Source organism: Sinocyclocheilus rhinocerous, unplaced genomic scaffold, assembly GCF_001515625.1.
Source record: "Sinocyclocheilus rhinocerous isolate Xijiao unplaced genomic scaffold, SAMN03320098_v1.1 scaffold344, whole genome shotgun sequence".
In the NCBI taxonomy this organism is placed as follows: Eukaryota; Metazoa; Chordata; class Actinopteri; order Cypriniformes; family Cyprinidae; genus Sinocyclocheilus; species Sinocyclocheilus rhinocerous.
In genome coordinates this window covers 1,475,999-1,498,100 of record NW_015627959.1, presented here as the reverse complement: position 1 = coordinate 1,498,100, position 22,102 = coordinate 1,475,999, and the positions used below count along the sequence as shown (strand labels likewise).

The 22,102-nt window shown below is 35.3% G+C and overlaps 1 protein-coding gene across 3 annotated transcripts in view; it reads right to left on the bottom strand.

Moving 5' to 3' along the window:
* Window positions 1–18,720, bottom strand: part of LOC107737127 (glycine receptor subunit alpha-3-like) — a 55,005-nt gene extending 36,285 nt beyond the window's left edge. For all 3 annotated transcript variants that reach the window (XR_001639763.1, XR_001639764.1, XM_016548567.1), the window contains exons 1-3: window positions 18,481–18,720; window positions 1,247–1,377; window positions 166–233 (exon numbers count right to left, since the gene is read on the bottom strand). Coding sequence is in view for 1 of the 3 variants with exons in the window: in XM_016548567.1 (XP_016404053.1) it covers window positions 166–233; window positions 1,247–1,377; window positions 18,481–18,551 (270 nt within the window). In the remaining 2 variants the exon portion in view is untranslated. The remainder of the gene's footprint in view (window positions 1–165; window positions 234–1,246; window positions 1,378–18,480) is intronic.
* Between the last annotated feature and the right edge of the window lie 3,382 nt (window positions 18,721–22,102).

Here is a 22,102-nt window from a genome sequence, read left to right as displayed (position 1 = left end):
ATATGTGCTATACTGTTTCCATTAAGTCTGAGCTGTGAATTTTAATGACAGACTATTAGTGCAACACAGTGCTAATATATGGCTATGATTTATATTGAGTAAACACTGCCATGGGGCATTTGTGCATGAAAATGCACGCATCATTGCCAGATAGGGAATACATACCATAGTTGTCTCTGCAATGGAGCCAAAACTGTTAATGAATATGTTGCATGTTACATTCACAGGCGAACCTGTGGAAAGAAGATGAAATCAGTCGTAATACAGTAAAGTCTCTACAAAGAAACTTTCTATTTGACTCACTGGTTAATCATTATATATGTGTGAGTACTTATGGACTATTTAAAACGTGTCTGCTTTAATATAACGCATCTGTTTTTCATTTTCTTATTAAATAATGTGACCCATAGTTTCATCTCATTTGCATATTCTTATGAATTTTTTTAATTTTAGACAAAAAAATAACAATAAATAAATAAAATAATAATAATAATACTTTAAAATTAAGATATCAGTAAAATGTTTGCTTTGTTGAGATCACAAGAAAATTAAGTAATGATCAAGACTAAACAAGACATAATAATTCAGTAATGGAAGGAAAAGGAAATTTGGGTAATTTGATCTGCTTTACTCGTTATTTATTTATTGATTAATTTATTTTAATTTTACTTACAATATTGATGTATGCAATGGACTTAGAACATTAATTTATTTCTTTATTATATATCTGCTTGTAACACACCTAAGCCAGGTTCCTGTCATTCAGAACGGCCCCTCTCTTTTTTTGTAGCTTTTCAAATTCCCTTTACTTAACATTTATGAATTAGTGGCTTCTGTAAATGAGCTTCTGAAGGGAAGTCCTTTGCCAGCTTAATAATTTAAGAAAGCTCAGGCTGATTTATAGTTTGAGATGGCTTGGGTTCAGGGCCACTCTGTAACAGCATAATGAATTAATGTTCTCAGGGTCATAGCAGAACATCTAGAGGCAACTGGAATTAGAAGATGTGCAGCATTATTACATAATCATTTCATAGAATGAAACAGAATATAGAGTCACATCTGCATTAGCTTTGCACTTTATAATATATGAATCTTGTAGACACCGATGATCACTGTAACTAATGGTTTTAAAGACATCAAATCGAAAACAAGAAGTGGTGGTAAATAACCAATAAAGACAGCACAATATATTACTTTCAGGGAGAAACAGAGTAAATGATAAGGAGAAAGGGCTTGTTTGTACTACCTTTAAAGTTGGGCCTAATTCTGGCATCATAACCTGAGGTTCTTCCCATGAGCTTGTCAAGGAAGTCAGAGGGTGATGACATGGATGCTGTTCCTCCTTGAGGGTTTTCTAGGTTTTTTGACACTACCAAACTGAGAAATAAAAAGAGAGAGATAAAAAGGGGGCAGATTTTAGCAAATCAGCCACGACAGTCACCAAGGCTACAAATGTAAGAGGCTATACTAATGTCATCTGACATCAAATAGTCAGGTTTTCCATTTGGGGCATTAGACAAGACTTGTATAATAAGCAGCTTTTGTCCACTCCAACATATTAAGTATAAGAATACAAATATATTTAGGTCTGTACATTCAGATTGTGCATTATGCAATTCAATAAATGCATGAGATTTATTGAACTGCATTAATGCTACCACTGTAATACCCATCAGAAGAGACAGCGATATTATAAGAGTAGTATATTGCATAACAATAACAATATCATTCAGCATAATTTCATTTTGAAATGTTATACACGTTATATACTTCTCTATGCTGACCTATTGCAAATTATCATACATGGCTAAAATACAACATAACAGTTGGTGTGCAAGTAATGCTGTTGAACTCTCTAGAGAAAACTTCATATTGTGATACACAAAGGAAAACTGTGCTGCCTTATTTCCTTTTAGTAATGACTGAAAGACAATCATTTTGTCAGGCATTATTTCTCTTGATAAGGGGTAAAAGGAAGTTATGTTGGCAGGAGCAGATAAGGGATAATTTATGTCTTGATTATTAGCCCAGTGTTGAGAGGTGCTATTATTTGTGCTTGGCGTTTATATGTATATGTTGGATTTTTGCTGTTGCACCCCTGTGTTACTCAGAAAGAAGTTAACATAAGGCTTGCAGTCCATGGTTAGGTCTAAGGAAACTACCTACAAATGCTTGCCAGTGAATCTCATTTTGAGGAGGCTGTGGGAAGGACACTTCATTGATCTGTTTGGTTTAATGAAAACACATGACATATTTTCAGGATTTTGTGGACTTATTTTTTAGGCGTCTTAATTAATCAGGAGTGTGGTACTCACAGAGGAGGGGGAGAACGCTGTGGACAAATATCCATTGAAAAGCATCCACGATTTGTAACATTTAAACCTCATTGTTTATGATTGTAGATAGTTGCATAAAGATAATGCATACAATCACAAAGAAATACTTGTTGTAATGTTTTGTTTTCGTATTTTTATGTATTTTGAAAGTTACATCTAAGTACAGTACATCTAAGGTTGCAAAGTAAGCAAATAATATATATGCCCCTTTTAATCATTAATTTATCTTAGCCATATTGAATTTATGCACAGAGTGCTGAAAGAACATGACAATGACAAGGATCTATTGTGTAAAATTTCTCTAAACGTTAAATGTATTATGTTGTTGCAAAGAACTGAGCCATATTCCTGCTACTCCTTGAACTCTTTCCTATCCAGTGTATGCCTACCCAGTCATTTATACTGGGATAAGTTATTCCAGGATTTATTAGCTATGTGTTATCCCAATCATAATCAATTATCATGGAAATGAGGACACTGACGATCTGAAACATGCTGCACTACCGGCCACTTTTTGCAAAGTGTGCAGAAGTCTAAAATGAAATGAGGAAAATCAACAATAACATATGACTGCATAATTGTAATGTAGTTGTAATTTAGAATACAGCAATATATATATTAAAAAAATAGCATCTGGTGGTAATGTTAATCATTACATTCAATGTGGTAAAATAAATTTAAAAAATCTGACTGAAATAAAATTCTAAAAATACATTTTTAAATATTGTTGTTAATAAAAATGTATAAATAAATATTTCACATATAATTAAAACAATTAATAGAACACATTTTACATTTATACATTTATTAATTTACTGTACTTCTGTTCAGTGTGTGGGTGTTAACATAATGCCAGTGCACTGAACTGAGCATGAACTGTGATCTGGCTTTATACAGTCTAATCAGTGACATTTCAGCCTGTTGTGTACAGAAATGCTTCTTTCTGGCTATACTGAAGCACTCATTAAGTTTCTGATGAACATAGGTCAGAGGTCAGACAGTAAGATTAGGATTAAAAGCATGTGACAAAATTACTGACACTCGCCGCAAAATCATCTTGTGAGACGAGCACACAAAAACACACACATATCCACACACATTCACAACTCTGAGGCTGCTTTGCTCAGCACGGACCAGCTTTGCTCACCACTGTTGACACTGACATTCCTCTGAACGCTTTGTTGCCAGTTATTCTCCGCCGGTTTCCTCTTTCTCATTTTTTTATGGCTTTGAGTTCTGTTGTTTCAAAGCTCTGAGACTAAGCAAAACTAGATCAGTTTAGAACAAAGCAGTGAATGAATGAAACTTGAGGGGAGCTCCAGTGTTTATTTGGCTGGAACAGCATAGAGGATGAAGATTTGCTCTTTACCTTTATTTCAATGCCAACTGCAGAGATTAATCATAGTCTGCAGTCAACAAGGAAGACCACCCTTGACATCTTTCCACATCTGGGGTCAATATACTGGATTTTGTTTAACAGTTTTCTATTTGCACTCCATTAAATATGGATTTTTCACTCCATCTGATGCCTTAATAATGTAGTTTGTTTACTTGTCTGATTCTCAGTAGAGAAGTGAATTATAAAAAGGCATGAGTAGAAAGTCTGTGACACTTTTAAATAAGGTTGTGGATTATATTCAAAACTAAAGGCCATGACACATCAAATCAAAGAAAACGTCCTTTATTGCTGACAGAAGCTGAACGACAAAGTCAAAGAGGGCACATACAGAAGGCTCTTCTAATTGCACATCTGAGAATTGCAATAAGCAAATATTTTGGAGAATACCGATATCCGTAGATTGCATTCTACCTCAGTGCACAGACAAATCAGTGACAGAAATAACATATGGTAAAGTTAACCAACACACACACACACACACACACACACAACCTGCCTCTATGTTGGCTTCTGTTGTATATATTTAAGATTGAAGTGAAGAAACAAGTTAGTTCAAAGTAATGATTCGCATTTCAGCTCTGCGAGGTGATCTTTACGCTACAAAATGTTTGTAATTTGTACAGAAAAATACTGCAAAAATGTTACAGTAAAAACCTGTTAATTGGTTAACTAAGTTACCTTATACCATATATGATGAAAAACTGTATATAGCTTAACACAGCATTACATGTAATTACCGTAAAAAAACTGCCAATTTTATGGCTTTTGCAAGGAAAAACTATGAATAACCATATAATTTACAGTGAAAAACAGTAAAAGGACATTCCCAAAAGTCCTTGTGTGACACATCACGTTTGATTGTAATTTATTGAATTCGTTTTTTTTCTTATTGTTTTTATCAGTTATGTGCATTAGGGTGTTTTGTGTTACATGTTCTGTTATTTAGTTAATGTTTATTGCATTATATTAGTGTCATATGTTACTCTGATGCCATTTTGCCATTGTGTGTATGACCACTGTCTATATATACATTTATAGACATACATTGGGTATAGAAAAGAATCACCCCCCTTTACAATAATCACATTTTGTATCTTTGCAGCCTGAAATGATGGACACAGTTTTTGTTTTATCTGGTTGTATTTACTCAGTGCAACTTATAACATTGAAGTGAAAGATATAACACCAACATGTCAGAAAAAAAAACAGCATCACTGAGTTGGAAAAGTAGGACCCCCCTACTAAAAATGACTTGTAAACTCAATCAGGTGTAGCTAATCACCTTCTCAGTGGCACACAAATCTATTTGACTTTCAACTGTGATCAGCTGTGGTCATTTTGGCTGCATTAACACTGCAAGTCTTAATGCACAGAATTAAAATTATTTATATAATTCACGTAGAGTGGCCATTATTATTTGCCAGCATGGACAATGGCTGTCATGGATGTTTTGCAGCACAAAATCTGACTGAACGGATAAATAACAGAAAATAACGGTAATTTTCATTTGTTAGGCTATTTTATCTACACCTTGTTAGAAGTAGAATTCTTTAGTGAAGTATAGCAGCGCCAAGATGATATTTATTGAAATGAATTCAAATGAATTAACGAGAGAGAGAGAGAGAGAGAGAGAGAGAGAGAGAGAGAGAGAGAGAGAGAGATATGCAATGAATATAATATTAAACATTCAGTATTAACGCCTGTATAGCTGATGTGCGCTAGCTGATAAGCAAAGCACGCTGAGTGGATTAAGCGTGCGGCAGCACAGATGCGCAAGCTTGTCGAGCAAACAGCCCTTTCTCACAGACATCCCTGTTTGTAGTTTGGTCGGATATGTCAAAAACAAGTGAGTAAACCAATGCACAAGTTACTTAACGGGAGAGAGAGAGAGAGAGAGAGAGAGAGAGAGAACGCACGAGTGTGAAGCTTGTGAACAAGTGAAGCTTGTTGGTTTTAATTACAAAAACTGCTAAGTTATCACCTCATTGCTGAGAAATATAATGTAGCTTTTAGCTGTTGTATTTATAAAATTCATGGGGTTGACAACCAGCTCCTGAATGTACAATTTCTTACCTATATAAAGTTTCCATATCAATAAAAATGCGAGCGCATACAGCACACCAGGGGCGTTTTTAGGATTTTAATATTAGGGGGGCTTGGGGGTGGGGGGTATATTATTATATTATATTATGTATTTATTAATTAAGATATGTCAGTTGAAAGTTGTTTTCAGTTAAGAGAGCTCAAAGATGCATTTTGTCCCTGTCCCAAATGGAACACTTCATGTGCACTTGCGGTCTTACTACTTAAGGATTAACATGTCCTCCATATGACTCAACGTTCAGATTTAAGAATAAGATATTTTTTTCACCCAAGATTTTTACAAGTGGAAATGTACGTTTCTGGTAGAATGTGTTGTTTAGCTCATGGGCATAAACTGGCCATCAGCCTGGGGTATGCTGGACTAGTTATTGTGTCTTTCCTTATTAAGGTGCTAGTTATTTTTTTAATGTCAATGAGTAATGGAGTTAACGTGTACGGGAATATGTTGCCACTTGCCACCCTATCCCACACAATGTCGCACTGCAATGGTAAGCTTTGGTTTGTCATTTAGCATTAATGGATAAGTATTACTGTGACAGCTGCTATTCATCTACATAAAAATCCAGTGGCATCAGCCAGCTGAAATAATAACTCACTCAGAGAGTGATACCACTGACTGATTCCAAACCGTGACAGTCAAAAAGAGTACAATTAATAAATTAATAATTACAATATTTATTATATTTATTTCTAAAATAAATAATGAATTAACAGGGATGTGATTTTTCTGTTTTTAAATTGATTTCTGCATTTTCCGACCAGTGAAATATGTCATTGAAAATTGAAAATGAAACATGGCAACACAACCATGTTCCCAAATTTGTAATAAGAATTGTTTATATACCTGTTTTCAACAAAAGAGAAGCTTTAAGGCCTCCCTGTGGTTTTCCTCCAAAATAAAAGTTCTGGGCAAGGAAATTCAAACAGTCATACATATTAGTGTTGTAATTTTACTGTTGTTCTGTAAAATTATTATTTTATATTATTAGTGGTATTATTACATAATATTTTTTTATTGTATAGAGCAATAGTATGAATATATTTCTTTATTGATCTGTTCAATTTTTTTATAATTTAGATAATAGTTGTTATAATAATAATAATAATAATAATAATAATAATTATTGGGGGGAATGTGAAGACATGTATTTAAAGCATTGACATAGATTGCAGACAGAATTGATAAGCCTTTTTGTCAGTGTCACTGATGGTGGTGATAGTAGAATAATTCCCAAGTACCCATTAACTTTTGTGTTGTGTACCATTCCAATGATTTAAATGCTTAGTGATGCAGTCCATTAATGTATTGTGCTTCTGAATATATTGTGTATTTGTGTTGATTTTCTGATGGCTCCTGCTAGGAACACTGTCATTGTGAATGACTGAAAGGCTTTGTCCATTCTGTATCAAATAGATTCATTTCTTGCTTTAGAAAGTCACATTTAAAGTGTAAAATATTAATTTAGGAAACTCTTAAAACTGAACTTTAATTCAGAGGGATTTACACATGAGGAATGGTGCAAAATAATTAATCCAACATTAAACTTTTACGGAAAAGCAGAAACACCTAGTCTGCCATTGGTAACTGATTTCCTTAGAGAATTTCCGTAGAGATACAAGCACTCTGCTTTGGCGACTGATTAGTTGACATTTTTGGTAAATTGGATCAAGATCGGAAGCTGTCAGAGACCCTCTCTTCCCCCATTGCTGTTTATTATTAAGCATGCACACCCTTGCCAAAATAATCAAAACGGTGTGCTCATGTGTGTCTATGTGTGGTCAACCACAAAATTGGTAGAAAAGATAACTGCTGTTTGGATGAAATGGAGACTTGGAGGCAATGGTACATCTCATGAGTCGTTTTGTCATTATAGCTTATCAAAATTACAATTCTAGCAATCGCAAACAAGAAACCTTCTAGTAACCACTATGCTTGAGGTCAGCATAGCTCCCAATTGTAACAGTCATGATTACATTTGATGATATTTGATGTTTTTTTTTTTCTCCTTGCCATATATTGCATTCATCTAACTGTAAGCTAGATGAAATCTTGAAATAGATATGCAGCCTTGCTACTTATTTAAAAACATTACAACATCTTTTCAATTTAAGACTGAAGATATGATGGCCTGAGGGTTTCCAGCAGTAATTGGAGCAGAAGGAAGTTCAAATGAATATCCAAAGCCTTTATTTCTAAAATTAAAAACACCTCTGGTTTGTTCAGCTATGATTGTACTAATTTCTGTACTCAATTCAGACCCAAGTCTATTTATATTCTCTTGTGTTATACACTACTGTTCAAAAGTTTGGGGTTGGTAAGATTTTTGAATGCTTTGAAAGAAGTCTCCTATGCTCACCAGGACTACATTTAAAATACAGTAATATTATAAAATATTAAATAATATTATGAAAAACTATTACAATTTAAAACAATTGTTTTCCATTGTAATATGTAATTTATTCCTGTGTGATGCAAAGCTGAATTTTCAACAGTCATTACTTCAGTCTTTAGTGTCACATGATCCTTCAGAAATCATTGTAATATGTTGATTTGCTGCTCAAGAAACATTTCGTATTTTTATACTTATTATTATTATCAATGATGTGTAAACAGTTGTGCTGCTTCATATTTCTGATACTTTTTTCAGGAAATTTCAAAATAACAGTATTTATTAAATATATAAACATTTGTAACATTATAAATGTCTTTACTGTCACTTTTGATCAATTTAATGTATCCTTGCTGAATAAAAGTATTAATGTCTTTCAAAATAAAACATGAAAAATCTTACTGACCCCAAACATTTGAACGGTAGTCCATATCTGTGTATGTATGTACATAGAGCTCTTGGAAACCACAACAAATTCCTTGTGTGTGTGTGCACACAGTGAATAAAGCTCATTCTGATTCTGAATTCCTTTTATTCATGGTCTTTATAGGTATCTGTCAAAACTGGACCTTTCTTCTAGTAACACACACAATGCATTATTTCATCCACCCCCACTTTTGCTTTCTAACTATAATGAACATAACATGAAGGTGCTTCCAAGACATCACCCTGGAGCCAGTGCAGAGAGGCATGTGAGGGCAGAGATTATCAATTTAATCAGGGATCAGATAGCCACCAGATGATTCTCTGGATGGATGGGGTCCATCACAAACACTGAATGTAATTCCAGTCAGGCAGAACATGATCTCTAGACTACGCAAGTGGGAGAGAGGACAGTTTGCTAGTGACTGTCAGTGTTGAAGTGCAACTATAGTGTACTGAAGCTCTCTGTCTGTCTATCTATTTGCTCATTCAGAACCCCTTATTCTTTGTCAAAAATGAGGCTGTAATTAACTTTTAAATTATCATCATATAGTTTTATACTGAAAAGATAACTGTCTCTTTAAATAACTTTTTAATTTAGCTAGATATTTTAAATTATGATGAGTAGCTTGTAGCTTGGCACACTACATTTTCAAAGCAGCTGCCAAATTTAGAAGACTGTCCTATTTTTTTCCCAGAGCCACCGTGTGGAGTCTGGGTTTATTGAAATACGAAACTGCTTTTAGTGCTAAACAGGTGTGAAAGCTCCCTTCTGCGTTTGTCCTCTGGGAGCTTCTCAGCAGGAGAGATCTACTGGATGCTATCAGTCAGAATCCAAATGTTACATATCTGATTATGCTCTTTCTCTTTTTGCCTAACACAGACATGGCAACTGTAAGATGCAACACTTAACTCATGCCAATGAGAAGAGTTTAATTTGGCAGTGAAGGTTTTCTGTGCTTCTGTTTGTTTTTTCCCAGATGAGTATCTCATTCCAAACCAGTTGTCTAGCTTATCATTATGGGACAAGTGCTAATACACAAGGTAATTCTTGACATGCTTTCAATCTTTAGCTCTTGTGTCTTTTTTGAATGGTGAAAGAACTGAAATTTTGTTGTTCAGTAAATATAAGTCCATACACAGCTGTTATTAAAATTTAAACACTGTTTCTGAGTAATTGCATACACTCTTCACTCCTCAATGTACTTTATTTTTTACACCACTAACTGAAATGACCAGAGTCCTCTGGGATCCTCTGTCTCATTCTCCATTTTTCATGTAAGGTCTTCATTTCCTTTTCACTCAGATAGCTAATTCGCTGACTGGATAAATCACTCGCTTTCCAGAACACTGAATTTCCCTTTGCCAGATGTTTGAGGTATTGCTGATAAACATTGTCTCCAATAGTGACTATATTGACAAGGTCTATGTTATTTCTGTTTCTCTGTGACCCAACCTCTAGATCTTTGCCCTTTAGCTGCACTCCCAACAGCATTCCACTAGTATCATAGCATGCCGGCCATGGACTGGAGATCTAAAAAGACTGATGATGAGAATTATGAGATGCATTGAGAACAAAGCGAAAGAGGAGTTCAGGTATACTTGCTGAATAAATAGCTTAGCTCTTCTATCAAAACCTTGAGAGCTGCATCATTGGCGTGCTCCATCTACGAACAAATTTTTGAATGGGTAGGCAAGTATTTGAATGCTGCCTCTTAAGATACCTTCTTTTGGTCAAATTCATTGCATGAATCGTGCATGAACAATCATTGCATGAATCGTTTACAGAGAATGCAGTCTGAGAATTTCGAATTTTAAATATAATTTTATCAATACTAAAAATAATAATTAAAAACTATTTTACTAATATTTATGTATTGCGCTCATTTATGATTTGCAGCACAGTTCCTCCCAGTGAAGGAGGAAGCTTACTCGGTTCTAGAATCAGGTTTTTGTGTCTTCATGGTCTCATAGCCTACACAAACTTGCATTACATTGAACACACACACTTTGCATTCTGTTGCCATCACTAACAATGGACTGATTATCCGTAGCACAAAAGATGGACTGAGGATACACTGCATCGATACTTGGATCAATGCAACCACAGACGATGGGCTCTGCTAAGATCTGCACCTTTCATCTCCTTATATGTGTGGTAATGTAATATCCTTTATGTGCACACACGCACACACACACACACACACACATAATGGACAGATTTCAGCAAAACATATCCTCATAAAGTTTCAGGCTGTTAAATCCAGTCTATGTCTACTGGGGAAAAAGCAGTGCTGTTTTAATTGAAGACAACAATTTTGCATCTTATGTGTAAGGATTTTTTTTTATGTTTAACTTTCTTCTTTTAATTTACAAAACCTGAAGAAAATCGTGGTTAAAGGAATAGTTCATCCAAAAAGGAACATTTACTCACCCTCAGGCTATCGATGGGTGCTGTCAAAATGAGAGTCCAAAGAGCTGATAAAAACATCACAATAATAGTTGTTTGAACTCTCATTCTGACGGCACCCATTCACTGCAGAGGCTCCATTGGGGAGCATGTAATGCTAAAAATTCTCCAAATCTGTTGTCATAAAGAATCAAATGTATCTACATTTTCAGCAAATTTTCATTTTGGGGTAAACTATTCCTTTAAGAAGAATTCATTGTTAAGAATGGTTTGCAAAATCCATCCCCTTTAGCTACTTGATAATTATATAATGAAAATATACAAACAAATGTATTTGTTCCTCCACCAGCTGACATAACTTGGAATTACATAGTTACAATGATTTGTGTTAGTTGGGTCTTTCTAATAAAGGGCCTCAAATTGTAATAAAAATGCTCTGATGTCAAATTGCTATTTAAATATTACCATAGTTATAGTAGCAAAAATATGTTGGGCTCTACTGTATATCAGGACAGCCACAGTGGCTCAAGCTCTAATCTGGTGCTGGAGTAGATACATGCACAATTCACCATTCACTGTATGTGGATTTGGCTTCAGCTGCTCAAAGCATTGCATCACAGCAGCACAAGATTTTAAAAGATGTCCCTGAAATTCCACAGTGGTCTTCAAACATACAGCATGTTCCCAAGCCAAGAATAGCTTTTATAGAATTAACACACTTCTGTACGTTTAGTTTTTCAAACATTCTTACAAGATGAACACTTCACCCAGGTTAGTCTGTGTATTGTCAAGCCAAGTGGAAATAGGAAACAAGTTAAGTGGACAGGGAAGAGCTCTCCTGCATGCCCAGTTGAGAGGTATTTTTATTGATGGAGTACATGCAGCTTTACTAAGCATGAACTGAGAATAACAGGAACTCACACTCCACAGAATGTGACAGCAGTGGCACTGATGTCTGACAGAGGTTTGTGCTTCACGCATCAACTGCCACACTTGCAGCTTAAATGTCCCAGTTATAGCTTATTTCTGCCACTATATGCAAACCGTGACCAGCACGCCTAACTCAGGTAATAGATCCCCTGGCAGCTGTTTTTGCTGTACTTCACCACCACACCACTGCTTCATCAATTAGTATTGACATAACTGCAGATAATATTAATGGTGTTTTATGTGGCATTTATGAGGAATCATAGAGATTTTAAGAGTTTATATATATATATATCTTTTTGTACCAAAGACATACACTACCATTTAAAAGTTTGGAGTAATTCATATCTTTTTTAAAGAAATGAATACTTTTTTGCATTAAATTCATCAAAAGTCTTGGTGAGAATTAGATACTTCTTTCAAAAAACATTAAAAAAAAAATTCCAACCCCAGTCTTTCGAACAATAGCATACTTTGTAATAAATTCACACTATAAGATTTATAAGATTTTTCTCAGAGCATTGGAATATGATGAAACATACAAATTTAATTTATTTTTAAACTGCTTATAGCACGAGAGCACCACTGATACCCTAACTGTTTGCTGAGTACTCGTGTTTGTCTTACTTTTGTTTCCTTTTACCTTTCAGAGAATGAAGTGTCAGTTGTTTTATTTGAATAAGCGTTCAATTTAAGTTCTTAATAATTTTGTTTTAAAAAAAATAACTTTTTGTTTTAACCTAGCATTTACTTCGATTTTACTCCATGACGTTTTACTCATACAGAAAATCTGTATGAAAACTTCAGCATTTTTAAGCTTCTTAAAGAGGCCTCCCTCTGTTCTGTGTCTTTCTCTGGATTTCAAAAACTCTGACGAAAGAATTCAAGAGAAACAAGCCTGGCAGAATAACTCAAAGCGCAATCAATGCTTTGTGACAAAATCTTATTAATAATGCAACAGGAGCTACCTAATCTGCCTTTTACAATACGCAAACTGGCACTAGAGGCAGAGGAGTGAAACAGGCTTAAAGAAAAAGGCTAAAATACCCCTTGAAGACAGAGAAAAAGAGAGCATTGGTGCTTTTAGAAGCCAAGTGGTTTGTTAAAGAATGAGAGCCAGAGGGTAAGGCTGGCCAGTTGCTCCTAATGCACACGGCAGAAAACAGAAACTATGAGGTGCGCTTCCCGCTTGGGGGTGAGCCGCTGTCATCTATTGGAACATTCCGCTCCAGTGAGCGGTCCAGCAGATGACAAAGAAAGCAAGAGGAGTGCAAATGTGAACATCTGGCTTTACATTGTTCATGTGTGTGTGCATTTTGCTTTATCTTCAATTATCAACAGTCTTGTTGTGTCTTATTTCACAGACAGTGCCCCCCCCCACTCATCGCCACTCATCGGCATTTGATTTCCGAACTGCTGCAATATGTGCATGAACCAATAATAAATAATAATAAAAAAATAATAAATAATAATAAAATGTTGGCACAGTCACATTTATCTGTTTCTGTGAAAATTTAACATACTTTTTAATGCCACTCACTGGACATTTCATTTTGAAACTGGTGTGAAATGTGCAAGAAGCAACATAATATAATTTTAGCAAAAACGTTGCCACATGCACATATATTTCCTGAGCCTGGTTTAAGTAAAAAAGGTACTTATTCTATCCCATTTTTAGTGAAAGAACATAATAGGTATTTCATATAGGTATTTCTAGACATATCACACTTTAAAAGACTGATATACATCTGGATATTATTGGTGGGTGAAGTGCGAGACTCAGCAACACCACGTATTTCTTTTGGAGCAGATGACACACTGATGCACAGTGACCTACACTGTCTTTGGTCCAGTGCTGATATTAGTCTGTCCTTGTCCAGTCAAGTTATTTGAGTTGGCAGAACTGCTGCCACAAAATGTCCCTAAAAAAAAAAAAACAGAGTTGACAAAGGACAATCGTTCTAAATTAATTATGTATGCAGTATTTCCCCACACTGAATAGTAATTATAAATACTGATCATAGAAGCAAAGACATACAACAATATACTTTTTTTCTATTACATAGCTGCACATAATAAAATCCACTGTCTTCAAACCAAGAACCTGCAATAAAAATGTCAGTTTTAATAATAACATACTTCAATCCTTCCAACAGTCAGTCTTTGGGAACTGTCAGTGCAGATTACTGCAAATTCTCAGTCCAGATGCTAATTACTTCTACCCGGTGTCTCTATGTCAAGTTATGATTGATTAAGTGTTCTTTCTTTGCCAATCCAAATGCAAAGTTAACATTTGCAATCAAGATAAGGGAGATTGGGGCTAGTTGTCACACTTTTCATCCCAGTGAATATTGACTTCCTCTTATGTTTGAAATTCAGTTACTGTTAAAGCACATTCTGGGCTACATGGGGAAAAAAGGTATTGAATATTTTCACCACTGTTAATCAGGGGGGGAAAAAAACATGCAGACCTTTTGTGACACCATGACCCATGGCAGTTGTCACACTATATGGGGTAAGTTGTCACAATAAGAACTTGCTATTTAAAAGAGTCCCATAGGCTTAAAAACATGTGTGACAACTTGCCCCAATTAAAATTCTGTCTTGGCCTAATCTGACATTAATTAAAATAACTCTTTCAATTTACATTCATTATACAGTTGACCTCTTATTGTGTTCACTTGTTTAACCAACAACTATAGCAAAAATTAGATTTTTTTAGCTTATTATTCAGTTTTAAGTAGACATGTTTGAAACCAACATTTGCATAAAAAGCATTTGAATAATTGAATTTTTACTTATAGCTCTTGTGACAACTTCCCCGTGTGACAGCTAAACCCCTGTTGCCCTTATTTGGGTTCCTAAAGCAATTGAGAAATCAGATTAGTCATCCGTGAAGCCACCAACAAGTAAGCAACTAAGACGATATTCAATGTCCAACTAAACAGGGTACGACAGAAAGCCTCTGGGGCACTAAACATGCAATTTTCATCCTTTATGTTCTTCATAACACATTCAACAACACATTTGAATCCATGTCAGCCCAGAGTCACATAATGATTAGCTAGTATGGAGCAGATGCATGTAAACCTGTGCTGAGTGGTGTCGGATATGAACACAATGCCTTGTGGTGGCATCCTCTCTGAGGATAAACTGACAGCTGAAATATCTCTCTGTATTCATTCTCAGTGTGTAAATTCTAAACGTGTGCGTGCTGGGGCCGTTTGTTTGATTATGGTTGTTGATGTGTGTGTTGTCATCTGGGCTGATGTGGTGAGGACTTTATGCTTTGATATGGTTGAGTGTATTCTACAGTATGTGGCTTTGGGAGCATAAATATGAATTTGTTGTGTTTTTTTACTTTCTTTTTTATAGAAAGTTGTGGGAAGTCGTCATGAAAATCATTTAAATAAAAATGTTATAGACATTATTATTATTGTTAAAGGTGACATATCATGAAAATCTGACTTTTCCAGGTTTTAAGTGCTATAATCAGGTCCCCGGTGCATCTACCAACCAAGGAAACGTGAAAAAGATTAACCCAGTAACTTTGTTTTGGTAAGCCTTTTTCTGCAAGCGTCTGAGAAAACGATCGCGTCTGATTTAGCTCCCTTGGTGACGTGGCAAAGGGATCTCATTATAATATTACCGCCCCTCTATCTGTAAGTTTCCATCCACGGCGCCGTTATGGTGTTTTCGCAAGCGACAACAGTGTACTAGTTCTAATGCTATGGCGAAAGTTTGAGCAAAACATGCTGTTTACCTTCACAGACATAACCGACTTTTTTTTGTAACTCATGTGTGTTTTTAACGTAAACTTGTGTGTTTCTGTGGAGTATTTTGAGCTGAAATTTCACAGACACATTCTGGGGACACCAGATACTTATATTACATATTGTAAAAAGGGGCATAATATGTCTCCTTTAATAATAATTAATAAACAACTAAAATGACAAAAACACTCTAGAAATTACTACAATTTTAACTAAATGAAACATTATCTAAATGAAATCAGAAAAAAAAACATTCTAAATATGAATAAAAAACAGTAATGATAAAAAAAAAAACACCTGTGCCATCATCTCTGGTTTATACCTGAAACATCTGTATTCACATCTTTAAAACAGACCAGTTGCTCATGAGATATACAGTATATTCTGAAAACTATATATATATCAAATATGTATGCAAACACATAGAAGACATTTGATTATCAAAATGTTAGGTTGTTTCATACGACTGACAACTCCAAAGATATGAAATTATATATATTTTTTTCAAATATATTTTTGGACATGAAAAAGAATATAGTCCTGATTTCAATATATTATATCTTATATATTCAAAAACAGAACCAGAATACAGAAACAGAATAATTCAATAACATTTTTAGTTGTACTATGCTTCAGTTTTAAAATTAAAATGGTCAGAGTAAAATTCAGGACACAGTGAAAGTAAAAATATATAAATGTGGTAGACCAATGCAAAGAATAACATTAATTAAGGCCCACAGTTCACTTAATCCAGCTAATTTTGATACTTTTCAACTGTTTTGTTTCATAGCAAACAGACATTTTAATCTGTCGAAGTTTTACAGCTGGTGTCGACTGATAATGAACCAAAACATCATTTATTAAATTATCTGCATTTTGAAGGGTATCTTAATGAGTTATTATGTGCTAGGATTTATGGTACACCAAAGTCTGTATATAATACATTGTATATAATGGTGGTTATTTTTAATCAAGTATTTCAATTCAAGTGGATCCAAGAATGTAAATCATCAAAGAAAACTATCATCTATCAACTATCAAACTCTATCAACTATGAAAATCAAAAAGAGTCAAGGGGATGCTTTATACAGTCTACAGAGCCTGCAGATAAAATCTCTGCGCAAAGATCTTCACTAAGATATAAGCACATTGAGATTAAACTCACACGACTACCACTCAACACCTTGTTTACTGACACCGCACCTGTTGTGAAGTGAAGCTGAGCTATTGTTATTGCACGATATCAAACAGAGACACTCCTCTTCCACCTCCTCTGCTAAGCTCTTTACTATCCATAGAATTGTTGCCCTCTTTGAAGATTCATCTTATTGGTGAGTAGTTCTTGCAAAAAATTATTTGCAACATAACACATTGTAAAGTTAGATTTAGTATCAAGGAGGAATGTTTCCTCACTGTAATTAATTCTGAATTGTGGAATGTTCTGAATTGTGGAATGAGTCCTCTTCCACCTCCTCTGCTAAGCTCTTTACTATCCATAGAATTGTTGCCCTCTTTGAAGATTCATCTTATTGGTGAGTAGCTCTTGCAAAAAATTATTTGCAACATAACACATTGTAAAGTTAGATTTAGTATCAAGGAGGAATGTTTCCTGTACACTGTAATTAATTCTGAATTGTGGAATGTTCTGAATTGTGGAATGAAGCGTATCCTGCTTTTCTTTGAAAACTATATCCTAAGTAATGGGTAAAAACTCTCCCTCAAAGAACACTGAATGGCAACCAATACAAAGGTGACATAGATAGTGCAAGTGCCAGCGAATCAATAATGCAAGGCGTTACGCTTGCGTGGGCCCAAGGATTGCGACAAATGAAACATTAAAAATTCATAGCATCATCAGATAAAAGAATTGTGAGGATTCAGTACAGTTCAAAGGGACCCAGAACCCTCTCCTGTGCCAATATCATATTTTGGAACTACTTGCAAGACTGGGCTGAAGGGTGGTGGCAAAAGAGTAGGCAAAGTGAAAAATAATCACCCAAAATAAGAAATGTATGACTGCGCTTGAATGCATATCATTCGGGATTCATAAGAAGGTAAAGTTCCACTGGAATCTTAATGTTTTAAAGTTAAAATGGTCAGAGTAAAAGGTGTACAACAATAACATACTTCTTCTTAAATTGTACTGAAAGATCCATTTTCTCTTTGCAAAACATTTATTTCTATATGAAGGAAGAGAGAGTTATTGAACAAGTACCTATTACCTTTACTTTACTTTGCAGCATTTTCTATTTTGTTTTCTATTTCATTTAATATTTTCACATTTCTAACATTTGGGCACAAAAGCATCATCAATATTTATCCAAAATATAATAATTCTGAATTATAGAACTGAATAAATTCTATTTTATTTCAGAAAACAATACTTTTCATTATGATTCCTGAGCTTTATGTGAAAATAGGAACTTATCACCTGTTACACTGAGAAAAAGCTGCTTAAAAACTTTACCTACACCATCAATAGCTATAAGGAGCACAGTGGTGACACAAGATTTTTTCATAACTGCATAGCTTTCTGAATTGCTGCTCTATAAGGCTGAAAGTACAATTTTTTTTTTTTATCGTTTCGACTTCCACAGCTCGATGACGATCAGCTGCATAGGAAGTATTAATGTGATGTTGAATCCCGACACAAAACTGTAGAAAAAAAATATCTCCTATCATTACTCTTTCCTCCGCCAGGGAACATATTTGCTCTTACCTCAACAGAATTCCTATTTCCCACGCAACGAATCCCCACACAGCCACAGAACGCAGCCTTTTCCGAGTCATCTCAAGGCTTGATTGGCATAGACATACAGTCCTCTGTGAATGCCTGTGCTCTCTTCAGCACCTCTGGCTTCTTGACTTCAGGACCCTGGACAGCGTTCCAACTGTTCCTCCTTCACCCCTATGCTCCGTAAACTACGCACGGCAATCGCAAATGAATCCCTCATAATCTTATGAAGCTAAACGGCATATATGAAACTCTTCCCTCGTAGCGACACTAAATAAAGTGTTCCCATTCTTTGACTATTTAAAGAAATAGCTCACCCAAACAAATTTAAAAAAATGCTGAAAATTTACTCACCCTCAGGCCATCCTAGATTTCTTCATCAGAATAGATTTGGAGAAATGTAGCATTACATCACTTGTTCAACAAAGGATCCTCTGCAGTGATAAAAATATCACAATAGCCCACAAGTAATCCACATGATTCCAGTACATTAATTACCATCTTATGAAGTGAAAAGCTGTTTGTAAGAAACAAATCCATCATTAAGACGTTTTTAACCGCAAACCGTTGCTTCTCGTCTAAAATGAGCATTTTTATCAAGCTCCAATATTTAGCCTATGTTCAGTTATGCCACTTTAATGGCATAGAAAAGGACCTATACATTGGTGGGTGGGAGGGTGAAGGGCAGATGGATGGGAAGAGCACTGATAATAGCCTAATGTGCACTCAGTCAATTACAAAAGCCACTGTGTTTAGCCCTCAGATAATTTCCCCTGCCCTCCTTCATGTAAAGAACTGTTAGAGTTAGAGCTCTTTTGTTGACTTATCACTGTCAGCGTTAAAGTCGCCTGTAGTGTTTGAATGCTCACTCGAGAAACTGAAAAAGAGTTATTTGCTAATTTACTTCTTTGTACAAAAGTATACTCTGAAAATGTTTGTATTTGTTATGTTTAAATAAAAAAGTAAATAAAATGAAATTAGTAATGAATTCAGAAAATATGACAGATGGTTTTTGGTTAAGGTTAGGTATTTTGTGCCCTACTCAGTGTTATTTTAGTACCATTGATGTACTATTATAGTTTTTTATGAATGTTTTGAATCAGATTTTATTCAAGTTAATTTTATGTTATTTTATTTCATTTAATGCTTATTTTATTCCAAGTAACAAAAATGTTTTTATGGTTTTAGTGTTGATTTTAGGTAACAATAATAATCCTGGACCTACTGAATGAAAATACACATTTGTTTATTTATCCCATTATTATGTAGTAGTAAATGCTTCTAGTATTTTCTGCCTGTCAGGATGTGCTACCCTGGTTGAATGTTAAAGAAGCACATTTTCTTAGACAAGCATGATAACTTTAACTCAGCTCATCCTGACAACTTAATTCTGAGTCTGTATAGGTCAAATTTTAGAACAAGGAAGTCAGTAATCTAAACCTGAGACTGGAGCATGGGAGTAGAATATGCGGGGAACACGGGGGACATGTCCCCCGCACATTTTTCGGGCAAGAAAAACGGGTGTTCACATAGAGGTTTTCAATGGCCGGTGTGAATAAATCTAGATTTAAATTCAAAGAGACAGGATAGTCTGTGCATGACCTGATGTTTTATTTGTATCCAGACTGAGGCGATGTGATCATTACGGAGAGCTAAACACTCTCATGCAGTGTCTGATTCATTCATACTTGACGCCGGAGAGTGCTCTCTCGCAGAATGTCCAAGACGGACTCATAGAAGTAATAACTTATGACGTGTCAGGAAATCTCAAATATGCGGCGAAAACCAAACAGCTTTTTTTGCACCCTTGAAGGGCACTTCGGGAAGGGGATGCCATTTATAGGGACTTTAAGTCCGTTAGTGAAGGGACCATGCGATGGAAGTTATTTCCGTTTGTGATCATGTGATCTTCGGTTAGGAGATCTTGCAATGCATTTTAAAGCAAAGTTAAGGTTGATTTCGACTTCACATACAAACATAAGTAGACAAGGCTAATTAAATTTTTTCTTTATTTTAATGTAATACAAAAAAATTTTCGTCAGTGTTAGAAATATGATTTAAAAAGAAGAAATATTTATTTGCAACAACTGATGGAGTGCTGAATGCTGCACGCACGCACAGCGTTATCAAGGTAACATCTGGTCAGTCATTCCCTTCGCCAAGGGAGTTCCAAATGTTTATATGAGACAGTAATGCAATTCACCCTTCAAAGAACACACTTCAAGGGCTCTGCCCTTCGAAGGGACTAGGGCATAGGGATGCTCACTTCTGTTTGGAATTCGCCCATGGACAAAAGCATCCAGCTATCGCTGTTTAAGCTGAATAAAAAGCTAATAATAATAATAATAATAATAATAATAATAATAAACATTTGGACTGATGAAACATGAAGACATTAAACACACGATTGTGACAATATATGATTTATGTGTGTTTTTCAAGTTATCTCCAGGTAATAAATAAAGTATATGAATAATGCAGTGCTAATTGACATTGCATTTATTACAGTATAGAAACTATTCTGCCTTATTTTGTGAAGAAATGGAAAACAAAGTGTTTGTAGTATCTAAACAAATCATAAAATTGTCATGAGGAATATGTATGAAACATATTATAGAATACAAATTATTGGTTATTGTCCAGCATTGTATTTGATTTCTTAACCAATTAAAAGTAAGAAACAATAGAAAAATAAAACTTGTCAATTTAAAAAAAAAAAAAAAGTATTTTTACATTTGTTCCCCCTCACTTCTAAAATGATGGCTACGCCCCTGGACTGGAGGAAGTGCATATAGAATGTAACCAATAATGACTTTAATTCTGATGGCATTTCATGGCATGCCTCATTCATAGAGTAGTTTCATTGCCAGCTTTGCCTCTAGCCTTTCTGTAACAAAGTTCATAGTTCGGGAAGAAGGAGGCGGGAACCGGCGAACATTCAAACAAAACTTTAATAATAAAATAAACACAAAATAGCTCGACAGCCCCTCGCGGACGACTGCCGCACACAAACAGAACCAAAACACAAAATAAAGTCCAGGGCCTGGTCCTCTCTCGTCTTGCACTGTCGTCACTCCTCCATTTATCCTTCCAGAGCTCCTCCGTGGGACTCGAGACCGGTGAGTGGCGCAGGTGATGTGCATTATCACATACTCCACCGGCCTCGCTTCGTTCCCACGGCTCTCGGCCCCGCCCCCACTCGTCACACTTTCCTTCACTGAAACCTTCAGTTTCATGCAAAATAATCTGCCTAATCAATAATAAGGCTCAAACCTCTTAACTAAAAAACATAAAGAAAATGGGTGGATAAAGATCATATTCACAATGAGCAGTTGCATTTTGTTACTCTGGCAATGAATCACCACAGGCAATGAGCAGTGTGGCATATTGCAACACCCGCTCTGTAGGTACTCATCACATTATAATGCAAATGCTCCATTCGGCATCCAAAGAGATGCGTGGCATTTACTGAATCAGTTCTATATAGAGAGATTATTGCACTGTATTGGCTGGGAAAAAGACGAATTGCTCAATTACAGGTGTGTGGCGAGTCATTATCTCGACCCGGCACACTGCATGTTAAAGGCCCTTATTTGGAAGCAACAGA